The sequence below is a fragment of the Nematostella vectensis genome, chromosome 5 (genome assembly GCF_932526225.1).
Source record: "Nematostella vectensis chromosome 5, jaNemVect1.1, whole genome shotgun sequence".
NCBI classification, from domain to species: domain Eukaryota; kingdom Metazoa; phylum Cnidaria; class Anthozoa; order Actiniaria; family Edwardsiidae; genus Nematostella; species Nematostella vectensis.
This window is the reverse complement of record NC_064038.1, coordinates 15,294,697-15,307,488: the sequence shown is the minus strand read 5'-3', so window position 1 is coordinate 15,307,488 and position 12,792 is coordinate 15,294,697. Positions and strand designations below refer to the sequence as shown.

Genomic DNA, 12,792 nt, shown 5'->3' with positions numbered 1-12,792 from the left:
TCAATTATCTGCTTGGCGTTGCTCATGCATCTATAACTGATTTTGATTGTGTTCCGGTTGAAGAATTTTCTGAGTTTGTGGTCTTTAGGGAAGGGCTTTTCTATGAGTGAGAGGAATCTGTGGCCGATGTTGGTGTGTTCTAGCTAAAAGGGGGGTTGTACCAGATGATGTAGTTGCGCTGGCGGTTCTTGCGTTTGCTTGTGGTGTTTGGTTTGTAGTGCAGCGTGTAGTTATATCCACTTTCGTCGAGTGCTTTCTGGTATGGCGGGGCGGCTTGATCGAAGGTTTCTTTTTCTGATGATAGTGTAGATAAGCGTTTGTTGATACTGGCAGGGATATTCTTTGTGATGGTAGGTGGGTGGTTGCTCTCGCGGTGGACGTACTGTAGTGGGGCGTTCGGTTTGGTGAAAGGCTGGTAGGTGTTGCGGTTTAGGTCGAATGTGACGTCTAGGAAGTTGACTACTCGCTTGTTGGCTTCTATGGTAATTCGCAGTCCGTTGTTGTTGAAGATGCGGCATAGTTCTTTCTTGATGTTTTCTGTGTTTTTAGGTGTGGCGCTTGTGATAAGAAAATATCAAGAAAGAACTGCCGCATCTTCAACAACAACGGACTGCGAATTACCTATATATGTAGGAACCTTTTGTTTAGCTGTCACAATCTGATGGAAAGACAAAAGGTATATCTATCTATATATATTTCTTGGATAGGACAATATATCGGGAAACGACTTGCATTTGTACAGCCTAAATGCATAAAATCTTGCAAGTATCTTAATGTCGATCATTCAGGACTCTCCTAAGATAAAAAAGGAGCAATGTCCGATGTTTTCTGGGATGAATGAGTTTTCTTGATAGAAATTTATTATCATAAAAATATCTGATATCCTCTTTATTAAACCATTTTTGGTGCCCTATTTAGTACGTCATTACTAGATCTCCTATTTAATATATAGATTTAGGCACTGCCTAAAAGCGGAGCCAGCTTTATTTGCCACTCTAAACTAGGGCTTTGTCCCCATCCCAACCCCCCCCCCCCCTCTCCCCAACCACTAAAAAGACTAAACTTCAGCGAGAGACACACCCAGGGATATAACAACAGGATTCTACACTTTGACTATGTTCCAGGTTTCCCAACTCCTAAAATGAGCCCTATCTAAAATGCATAAAAATGCATGGCTTATTACTTTTACCTTTTCTATTATTATAAAATTATTCTCTCCGAATCCCCCTAGAGAATACCGTGAACAATGACACCATTAGTAGTTTTTATTGTCAGTACCCAGGATACTATTTGCATAAAAAGAGGGATTTGTGCTCTTTATGTAGAGTTAAACTTGATAGAAAATTGATACCGAAAAATATATTTATAATTTGCCATATAATCAGATTTTAATACTAATAAATTGAGTCCTATTCATTTATGTTAATCTTGTTTTAAAAAAAAATAATTCTTTGGGTTCAGGACCTTCAGAAAAAGGGACCCTCGAGTTTATATGAGATTCTTGAATAAATAAGAGATGAGTTGATATTATATTTTGCTTCCAAACTGACTTATCAAGTTTGTAAGGGGAACTATCCTGAAATAAAAAATCATGACTGAGTTTACACAGTGCTATAGTAGATAGACAATACAATAGCAGATAGTGCATAATTTAAGGTATTTAAGCAAGGGGGAATGTTAGGCTATGGATGGCTGGTTGTACTTGGTAATAGACGAAGTAGCTGGTTGCTGGCAGGTAATATATAAAGTAGTAAGACTATAGATTTACAAAGAGTGGGATATTACAGACAGCAATTTCATCTTCTTTTTTGCACTCGTTACAAATCTATAATCAGACTAAAGGGCCCAAATCTATAATCAAACTAGAATACCCAAAATTACATACCCCATAACTCCAAGGTTGAAAACTTTCAAACCCCCAAAATACCTGATCCTCAATTCCTAATTTGTTTTTATACATTTTTACCAATTAACTCATTAGATACTAAAAACAATTTTTTTGATAAATGAAATCCTTTTTCTCTTATCCATCTTCCATCTTATATGTCTAGCAAACATCCATATATTTTGAAATCCTTTTTATACATTTTTATCAATTAACTGATTAGATACTAAAAACAAATTTTTGATAAATGAAATCCTTTTTCTCTTAATCCATCTTTCATCTCTAGCAAACATCCATATATTTTGAAATACAATATTCCAACCCCTCTCCCCTGTCATTACTACATATGAGTAACTCTCTTGAACCATGCTCATGAATAAGTAAAAGCTAATCAGCCATGAATAGGGCCAAGCCATTGAACAAATCCAAAGAACAATTTAGAAGAAAAAAAAAACACAACCTTTTATTTACCCCTAAGCTTACATACATTCTTTTTTTTAAAGATACAGAATAAATAAGGGTACTAGCATCTGAAATAGTTTAAGGGTTAACGAGGACAGATGCCAGAAAAATAGGTACAATGTGCAGTAGGTCAGGACACACCATATTAATACTATCTATGTTGAGTATGTAGGAAGGTGTGAATGAACCTTTATTTAGCATATAATCAACGAGCCTGTTCATACAGCTGGAGAACACTCTGGCCGGCTAAGTAACCGCGCTCCCGCACAGGGTACCCAACGTGTGGTACACAACATATATGACAATCTACATTTGCTAATGACAGTTCATGCCAGCAATGTGCTGTTACCTATGCAAATCAATGCACATGAGAATAATACAATCTTTATACTGGTTCATTTGCAATAACAGTAAGTAACTTTCAAGTACAGAAGAACTCTGGTTTTCAAGCATCATAATGTGTAGTTCTAGAAAATATCCATACCCCCTCCCTTGAGGGGATTGGGAATTATGAGGGGGTGGGGGGTTCAAACGCCCAGGAATGTCCACGGTGGAGAGGGGTAAAATGCCCTTTTTCCTTAACAGTTACTGCTTTTATTTTATTTTTTTCAGGGAGTTGGAAATTCCAGAGGGGAGGGGTCATACCTCCGCTCCCCTCAGTAGGGGGTATGGATATTATCTGGAACTACACAATATGAGTTTTTAATATAATTTTTAATCTAATAATAAATCCTAGAGCTAATATAGCAGGGGTCAACACCGCAAGAGCATATTATGTTGGCTATAGTAAAAGGAATGCGGGTTGATTGAATATAATTATACTAAAAATAAAAGAATATGAAAAACATTCATTTACATTTGCTTTCAGCCAGCCTACATAATGAATCTGGGTTAATTCCTTGCTTTTTTCACCTGAAAAAAAAGATATCCTTGTCATCATTTCATATCCAAACCAGCTATAAAGATATCCTTGCATTTCATAGCTATACCAGCTATATTATTTCATGTACCTAGGCAAGCACTTTTTATCAAATAACAGCTTGGTATAAAAGAGACAAGAAAACAAAAACGAAGTAAAAAAAGAGAAATTAAATCTCAATTAGGATTTTTAAGAAGTGATAGAAACACATTTAAGAGCATAAGTATCTTGAAAATAAGATGAAAACTAGAGAGAAAGAATTACTTTTTTGATGTATTAAACTATTGATTGCGAATCTGTTGTGTTATCTCGAAAACATTCGCTTGTTACTGAATGTAAATAGCCGGATATACTGTAGTTCTCGATGGATTATACCAAACAGTACATCATTTCTCCAATGCAACTGAGCATTTTTAGCCGCTAAACTCCTCCTTACCTTAGCAATATAGGCTTTATTTGAAAAAGGAAGACTTTTGAGAAGTCACGATTCACACAGACAATCACAGAAATAGAAAGCCAATAAACTGCTTGCAACCAATCAGCGTTCGAAAATTTTCTTTTTTAGCTAATCAAAATCACGGTGGGTGATAAATCAATGACAAGCGGCAAAATCAAAAGTTGTGTTCACAATGTGAAGCTACGGCCATAAAACGTTTTGTTTTGGCGACAACTTTTTACATTAATATTAAAGCAAAAAAAAACTTGACAACTGTAAGAAAATATAACGGAAACTGCTGATTTATTTTATACGGTCTCTTACATTGAATTCAAGTTATCGTGAGGAACAAACTTGTGTTTTCTTCTTGCCGAGGTATGAGGTATTGAGGTATTCTATTCTTAAATAATAATGTAATAACATTACCTTTCTGTTTTTAATTTGCTTCGTGACATCTTGATGAGAATAGTAATGTAAAGCCTCTTTATAGTCCTCTGCTGCTACAATTGAAGAAGAACTCGACGGGAGGCATTAACTCCCGGAACACTTGAGGGTATATTTTACTTTCGGTTCGTACGCAGGCTTCTCAGTTTCTTCAGAAAAAATGTTTCCCTCGACCACAATCAGCCCATTTGAATCCGTATATTTTCTCATTGAATATTATTTTCTAGCTTCCCTTTTTTTCTGTGAACAGACGAACTTTGAAGCAATAAAGTGAGACGGTAAAAACACGTAAAAGCCGTGAGACCGAGTGGGACCTGGGAGTTGCATGATTGACTGGATGGATTGTGACACCACAGGGTACCTGCGCGATGACCACAAAAACCAAGTCGCATAGCTATACAATATTTCTATACCTATGGGGCTCCCCTATTATACCAATACTTGATGTCCTACCATTACTCGATGCCCTATTTATTATACCAGCATACTTGGTGTCCTATTTATTATACCTTCAGTTGATGTCCTATTTATTAAACCATCACTTGATGTCCTACTATGTTCTATTGTTATGTCTCACCTCTAGTGGATATAAGCCCGGTTGAACAACAGCCTCTAAGGTGGTCATAAACACTATATCCTTGCATGTGAAACGCAGACCATCGCTCACCAAAAGCGCTTTTCCAAAAGCTAGGAATTCCACTTTTATTGTACATTGAGGACAGTAAATCCCAACGCAACAGAATTTGTATTTTGCTGCAAAATAAAGCGTTAAACCATTGTTACTGCTGTGGTCGCTTTTATTGTCGCTGTTGTTGTTGTTGTTGTTGTTAATCATAATTGCTGCTGCTGCTATTTTTGTTTCTGTTCTTATTTTTATTTCTGCTGCTGTTGTTGTCGCTGTCGCTATTATGGCGCCCTATGCTTTTTTACTTTGTTGTTTAACGTGCACCTTTTGTTTGTGGAATTGCTGCTCCATCACCAGAACTGCTCATGTACACAAGGGTCAGGAATGAATAATTTAAAGAATGCCAATCAGCGCAACAAATAATATAGGATATCATTAATAAGATTAAACGTTATCGGGATTTTGGGCATGGTTTTCTAGATATGGAAGCGGAATGCAAAATTGCCAATACAAAGTTTAGGCGGACTTTTTTGTGTTAAATCCTGATCTTCACGAACTTTCGATGTTACTGCTGTGGCATCTTTACCGCGAGCTTTCGTAAATAATTTCCAATTTCCTCGTTAACATCAGTCAGACAACGAAATTATACTTTGTGCGGTGTTGGCCAATGAATAACGCTTCAAGGATTTTGAATGACGGAAGCCAGAGGGTAATTTAGCTTTTGGAAATCGTCTAACCATAACAAAACCTTATAAAAACCACAGTATTTGTCAAGTAGGACGACATTCCTACCTTTGACCGCGATGGTAGACCCCAATGCGGCATGTATTAATGTAGGTCCAATGATGTCGAATTCCATCTGTCTGACACCTGTTCTTAATTAAAAAAAAAACAATGGCTAAAACAAGAGAACATGATGTAAGAGAACAAATCCCCCGTATTAGAGTTTGTTCCAGTGATGTCGTCCTTGAAAGTTTTGTTTTCAATTTCAAAAACCTTAGCTTAACTTTATCACAGTGGAACCACGGGGGATATTTCAACTGCTCTTTATAGCTCCAGAAGCAATCATTGCAACCGCACATGTCTTGTTGGCCCCTCCAAAGACACGCCTACGATTTTGACACTCGCTTCGCTTCGTTCATTCATCGATATCTAGTATCTCGAATGCTTAAAAATTTGCTATACCAAATCCCCTATTTTTACAGCCCTTTGAATATACCAGTCTATAAAACACCTACTTGCCCAGTCCCCTCACGGCTAAAGCTAGAACTGGCGCGAAAGGATCACCAAATAAGGAGTATTGCGCGAGTTCGCCTGAGTTTACCTTTGAGTCTTTACGTTGCAACTTGTTTTAATTTTTTTACAAAGAATGTAAAAACACATAGCGATCTTTAGTACGATAGTGGGAAACCGGTTGCATGTGAACGATACAAGAATGAGGGGTGAATATGAACTAAAAAACTAGTGGACCTTATATGCTTATTAATGTACGTAACGTTATTGTTTACAATACAAATAATCGTGTAAGAGACAAACATGCACTCAAAGGATAAAGACGCGAAAATCGCAGCAACAGGACCCACATTTGTTTGCACAAACAGTGATTTATAGTTTCCTTTGACATTTATGTTGTGTATGTAAATAACATATAGTGCTAGTGAACAGTACATGCTTCAGTTACACTTTATGCTTTGAGCGCGTGCGATACGCATACAAAAAAAGTGCGCAAACTATTCGTTTTTTTTTTTTTTTGAAAATCATTACCAATCTTGGTCATGGCTAGAAAGGAAGGAAAAGGAAAAACGCCGAAGAAGCAGAGAAGAGCAAACCTTTGCTCTGGATGTGGTGAATCAAAGAACGAGCACGAGTGGGGCGTTCCGTCACCGGCGTGTACGGGAGAACCCGGAGAGGAAGAAGAAGCAGGAATGGAAGAGGAAGAAAAAAACTTCACCACCTCTAGCGGCACAGGGCGGAAAAGCTATAAAACTTGAGTCAGGAAAGAAGGCAGCAACTCCAACGGATTCGGTGTCGGAACTGACAGCCGAACTAAAACAACTACAGCTGGAGGAGCAAGCTTTGATCCGCCAACAAGAGGAAGCTAATTTACGCCAGCAGATAGCGGACAAAAGGCTGGCAGTGTAGCCCCTCAAGAGATAGCATTGCCCACCACTCCCCACGAGAGAGCCGTTAGAACCGGATGCGGGCGCTGCATCAGCGCTAGGGGCAAATTTCACAACCAAAACGTTACGCGGGTTGGAGAAAAAACAGGGGTTTCACACTCTCTTAGACGAGCTCTTGGGGGTGTCTACAACAGCTCCGGGCCTTCCACAATGGACTGCTCTACCAAGCATGGCAGATCTACCAGCAGCTGAACAGCAACCACTAGCGGCGTCGACATCTACTACGCAGCAGCTGAATAGCCAGAGCGAGGCTACGATGTTCCTCACCCCAAGAGATCTACCGAAGGGTGAGAAACCGAAACTTATTTTAGACTATATAGATAACATAATTCCAACGGAGGAAGAAGAGTGTTTAGGCGCACAGGGCCAGGCTTGGCTCATAGTAGCCTACGGGCCTAGGAAACCCAGGTTAGTATACAGCAATGGGTAGTAGCGAACACTCGCATCTTCAATATTTTTTTAATGGATGGGAAGTTTTTAACGAGGGACACCGTTCAAGAGTATCTTACATACACCATTAAGGTAATGGAACTAGTTAACAAGTTCGACTGGAAGTCGGTACTGTTGTATGATAACGATTTTCGCAAGCTGTAAGCAGCATATAATTACCCGTGGAGTTTCGACTCCACACATTTGCATACTGTGTTCCTTACATCGCTAACACACAAACCTAACCCAGCACAGCCCCCGCGGGCTCCACCGCCTAACGAATCACGTTCCCCGCTAGCTACGTTCACCGCGGACGGAAAAATTATCTGCCGCAATTTTAATGGGAAAGGGTGCACCTTACAAGGGTGCAATTTTGCGCACGCATGCAGTCGCAAAACCACCAGCGGAAAGGCAAGGTCAATCTCACCCAGCTCACTCTCACGCACCGCACGGTTCGCATGCCCCGGTGCAAGCATGGCTAACCTCCCCAACAGATAACCCGCTTGGTGACAAAGAGGAACAAAATGATATATTGTGTTGCCATAGCAACACAATATAACGTCATTATGACGTTATTTATATATGGTTATATGGTTATAAATAGCCTATCTTTCGAAACCTTTGCATAGAACATCCAAAATCCAATCATAATCAGTTTGTATTCAAATAGCGACCGATATTCTTAAAAAAATTGTCTTTGTGAGCAGAAACGGGCAATATTTGTTGTGTATTTCTGTATGTCTTTTTTCGATAATCTTATTATTTTGCAGTAGACATATAAAATAGATGTAGGCACTTCCTAAAAGAGGAGCCAACATGACTTTTTTTTCAGCATAAACTTGTTTAGAACCCCCCTTCCCTGCACTATCATTATGCATCATGTTCCACCACCCACAAAAACGCCACCATATGTAAAACATATAAAGATTGTATGTTCTATAAATACTGCAATTATTATTAAAAGGTGTCCTCCCAATCCTCCTAGGGAATACCTAGAACAAATATGTATTTTGTTCTAGGTAAAAAAAGTATTTATTAACATTACTAAGGATATCATTAACTAAACTATACTTGATAGACAACTGATACAGCAAAATTATCAAAATAAATTTATGCTTTGATTAACAGGGAAGGCTTTCAGGTGTGAAGGGAGGTCATATTTATTTTAAAATGAGGATCAATTAAAGTTCCTCACGATAAACTGGGTGCTATTTTATTCTCTTCAAAATTAAAAACAATAAACAAATACATATCAAATCCCTATACATTAATAAGTATATCAGCAAATCACACTATCATAATGTATTTGAGGTAAAAGTACTCATTCCCTGCCTGAACTGTCCCAATTCCTTTTACTTCTTTAAATTACTTTACTTAACTTGCAAATATAGGGCTTTATCATTTTCTTTCTCTTGTGTAAGTTTTAAAGTAAGCAATGAAATATTGGAAAAATATCTTTATTAACCTTCTCTCTTGTGCTTTAGAATGTAACTTTCCTAAGGGATAAACACTTGAAATTTAAATAGACTATTCTGGAATTCTGTTTTGATTAAAAAAAAATGGTGCACATACATATTAGGACCTTGAGGATCTGTTATTACCTAAAAAATATGCCTTGTTTTTATACCACCTCTAATATTTTCAATAACCCTGGGTATCTCAATGTTTTCTTACAAACCTAAAAAAACTTTTTTTTCTCATGTCACAATATAATGTTTTTTTCTCTGCAGCTTCTATAAAAGCTCTTTCAACCTCTGGCTCATCAAATCATAGAGCTTTATGAGACAGCAAAGTTCATATGTTTATTTTCTGTAATGGGTATCATTTTAGAAAAAAAAATATTTGGGACTTCTCGGTATCGTTTCGGGTCCCAGGATCATTTGGGGGTACTTTTGGGGATCATTTCGGGTCCTGGGATTATTTCGGGTCCTGTACAGTACTACCATCGCGGTTGAATTTAGGACAAAAGTTGACTTTGCTAAGTAAACAACCTAAACAAAAGCCTCCTCGCAGTTGCCGTTCCATCCACTATACAAAATACTAACCAAAAAACAAATAATGTTCAAAGTTACTCCATGTAGTTACCTTTTTTAGCGGAGCCAGCGCGGCCGCAGGCCGCGCGCGGAGCTCCATAGGTATAGAAATATGGTATAACTATGCGACTTGGTTTTTGTGGTCATCGCTCGGGTACCCTGTGTGTCACAATCCAGTAAATCGTGCAACTCCCAGTCCCTACTTGGCCCAACTAGAAAGGAGTCATCGTCAAGTGACACGTCAATCACGATGACGTTATGAGGATGTAAACTCAATCACCAAACTGGACATAACCGGTTTATAACCAGTCTAACTGGAAATAACATTTTTTACCACCACCCCCAAACTTCCGTACTTATGCTTCAAAGTTCTTTTATGAAAAACGCAAACCCGCAAAGCAAAACAAGGAATTGAATATTGAGAAGTTTTTTTATTTCCACTGTGACCATGGACGACCTTTCACGTGGTGATAAAAGAGGTACGTGCACAACTATTATAGTTTTATGTTTACATCCAGTAGGTATTATGTTAAAAAAACAAACGGTTTTGAACTGAGTGCCTTTTTAAGTATATGTTAGAAAGATTTTTCATGGATTTATTATAAGACGATACTAGCATTTTTTTTTTTAAGAATAAAATACTTCTATTGTACAGAAAATGTGTGTGTACGATTGTTTTGTTAAAACTCGCGCCCAAAAACAAGATGGCGGTAGTGCGCTTGTGTTTACTTTTTAGGTATATTTTATACCATTGGGCTAATTTTCATATCATGTCATCTCGTTTTGATCTCTAATAGTTGAAGAAGAACCAAGAAGAGGGGAGGAGCGAAATAATGAGGAGGAGAGGTCACGCAGGCCACGAGTGTTAACAGAAGAACAAAGAGCTCGGAAGAGAGCGCGTGACCTTGTACTCACCGAGGAGCAAAGAGTGCGAAAAAGACAGACGAGCTCCGAGTACAGGTTAAGTGGTGAGCAAAGAGTCCGAAAAAAGCAAAAGGACTCGGAGTACGAACTAGATGACGAGCAGAGAGCTCGTAAGAGGCAGAGAAACTTAGAAACACTCAACGCCCAGCGTACAATGATGGCGGAAGACAGCTTGTTTGCTCCAAGGCAAAGAGAAAGGGCTCGTGAGCGACAGAGGGCATCTAGACTCAGGGGAAAACAACAGAGGCAGCCTTCCACTACTACCGCTTTTGTTGGTGAGTTTTCTTTGAGTAAAATAATGTCTATATTGCATCGATATTCTTTTGTAATTGTATCGATATTCTTATTTGTTTTCTTTCTTCTTCTTAGACTAAGGCTATCATTTTCTATTGGGAGTAAGAGCAAATACCTCAAATAAAGCAAACTAGAATCAGTAATGCAGAATTAGTTTATTTGTCATTTAGTTTATTTATCAAGCTAAGTATGCCAGATGTGGCATACTTAGCTTGGTTGTGTAAAATGCATAATAAGCTGAAACTGTTGAGCCCAATTCTGTTGAGTTAAATTCTCGTTCTGCATTGTAATAGTGTGAAAAGTTCGTGTACAGTAATCAAAAGGCCTATCCGAAAGAGAAATATTATAGACGTGTTTGTTTTTGTCAACTCAAATATTTCAAAATATCATAGTTATCTTATTTCTTGTCACCTCTAATTTTGCATAAATATCATAGTTGAGTTTAGTTTTGGCACCCAAAATATAATGCATAATTATTATAGTTTTTGTTGCATAAAATAATGCATAATTATGATAGTCGTGTATTTGTTACCTCAGATGTTTCAAAAATATTATAGTTGTGGTTTAGTTAAATCTCGTATACATACATACATATTGTAGGTGGTGATCTGTCATATTTCTAAAAGTTTCAAAGTTGTTCCCCCTTTTATAGTTAAAATATCAATTTTGCACAACAATTTTCAATGAAAGATACTGTACAAGACAGGTGTACTATTTTGAAATCCAGAAGTACAAGCATAAAGTCCTATTAGCAGACTCTGCCATAGCAGACTATATAATTTGCAGATACCAGATGAATGTGTAGATGCTACATACACTAATTGTAGACACACTGAAGGCTAGATTCTAAACTGTTTTACATTTGGCTCATTGCTGGTTATAAACATGGAGAAAGATATTCTAACACAAAGTAAGTTTGTATTTTTGAAATCCTTCTTTACTTTGCATACAACATAAGAGCTTTTTTCTTAGCGGGACCAGGTAGGTTTTAATTCCTTTTTTCCTACTTAATGAGGTAAGTGTAAAAAAAACACTGATAAATTATTTAAAATGTTAGCTGTATATCAATATTTTGGTGTAAATGAACCCAATTCACTTTGATACTATGAAAGAAATATGGCTAAATGAATCCAGTCAGGTCTTATTTATCTGACACATTTATGCTTTTGTTTTGCAAGGTTGTTGTGTGTCAAGTACAGCATAAAATAAAAAAAAATCGCATATTTACATGACCCATTAATTAATTGATACGTTACTCATGAACCTATGCCGGTATGATACTTAGATTCTAAATAGTGTTTATTGGTGTATTTTAGGTGAGCCCTAACGTTTGGAAAATATATAATTTGATACTTCTTTCATCCATTTTTTAAGAAGAACAACAACAAGATAAAAAGAGGTGATGCAGCTGTAGGCGGCAGCAGTGGTGGTGCCAAGCAGTACACATATATTGATTTCCATATTTAGGGGAGTGCTTTTGGTGCCTCCTCTAAATATGGAAATTAATTGTTTCATGGTAGACAAACTGTTGTCTCTTTACTAATACATGTTTTAACATTTATTATTTTATATAATACACCTATTTCAAATGAGGTTGCAATACCAATGTCACAAACTGCAGTGCTTCAAAGATATCAAATGAGCCAACAAATAAGCATAGATCAAAGCCTACCCATGTTTCTTTTTGTGTGTCTTTTGAATGAACCAATCAGTGTTACCACACATTGATCCTCAAATGCAATACCTTGTTTGAAATAGGTGTATAATATATATTTCAAAAATATCCTAACCCGTTATATTTTATTATTCTTGATCTAAATAACCAATAGGTTCTCATGACAATACAATATTTTATTAGGCTGTTCATGATTTTTCATTGCCAAATTATCAATGATAAGACACAAGCATAATTTTATACATGAATACTTTTTGAATGAACCATTTTATTTTTTTATGTCATTGCAATATTCATATTGTGGTGTGCACAATTTTTCATAGCCAAATTATAAAGGATAGGACACGAGCCTAACAACAAGTTTGCTCGTTGCCCTACATAGTTCTGCGATAAACAGAATCGAGTCGAATGGACAAAACGCTCTCTAATACGCAATCTTGAAATCTGGTGTGAATATGGTTGAGAGCGAGAGAGACTGGGCCTCAA

General features: G+C 37.3%; 2 protein-coding genes across 4 annotated transcripts in view; one reads left to right on the top strand and one right to left on the bottom strand.

The window, feature by feature from the left end:
- The window catches only part of LOC125562945, a 28,965-nt gene that overhangs the window by 7,594 nt on the left and 8,579 nt on the right, over positions 1-12,792 (bottom strand). The window contains exons 3-4 of the mRNA XM_048727301.1: positions 5,564-5,641; positions 4,724-4,899 (exon numbers count right to left, since the gene is read on the bottom strand). Of these exons, the coding sequence (XP_048583258.1) occupies positions 4,724-4,899; positions 5,564-5,641 (254 nt within the window). The remainder of the gene's footprint in view (positions 1-4,723; positions 4,900-5,563; positions 5,642-12,792) is intronic.
- On the top strand, positions 9,797-12,492 carry LOC116603484 (octapeptide-repeat protein T2-like). Of its 3 annotated transcripts, none has more exons than XM_048728134.1 (3): positions 9,797-9,892; positions 10,211-10,612; positions 12,006-12,492. In XM_048728134.1, exons 1-3 carry the CDS (start codon positions 9,862-9,864, stop codon positions 12,032-12,034), a joined length of 462 nt encoding a protein of 153 aa, XP_048584091.1. In that variant the 5' UTR covers positions 9,797-9,861; the 3' UTR covers positions 12,035-12,492. The 3 variants fall into 3 exon arrangements, with proteins under 3 accessions (XP_048584091.1, XP_048584092.1, XP_048584090.1); XM_048728135.1 differs by lacking the exon at positions 12,006-12,492 and adding an exon at positions 11,359-11,971; XM_048728133.1 differs by lacking the exon at positions 12,006-12,492 and having other exon boundaries at positions 10,211-10,962.

Coding starts and splice junctions, on each gene's coding strand:
- LOC116603484 (XM_048728133.1), top strand. CDS start 9,862: ATGGACGACCTTTCACGTGGTGATAAAAGAG. Junction 9,893..10,210: donor TTCACGTGGTGATAAAAGAG/GTACGTGCACAA, acceptor GATCTCTAATAG/TTGAAGAAGAACCAAGAAGA.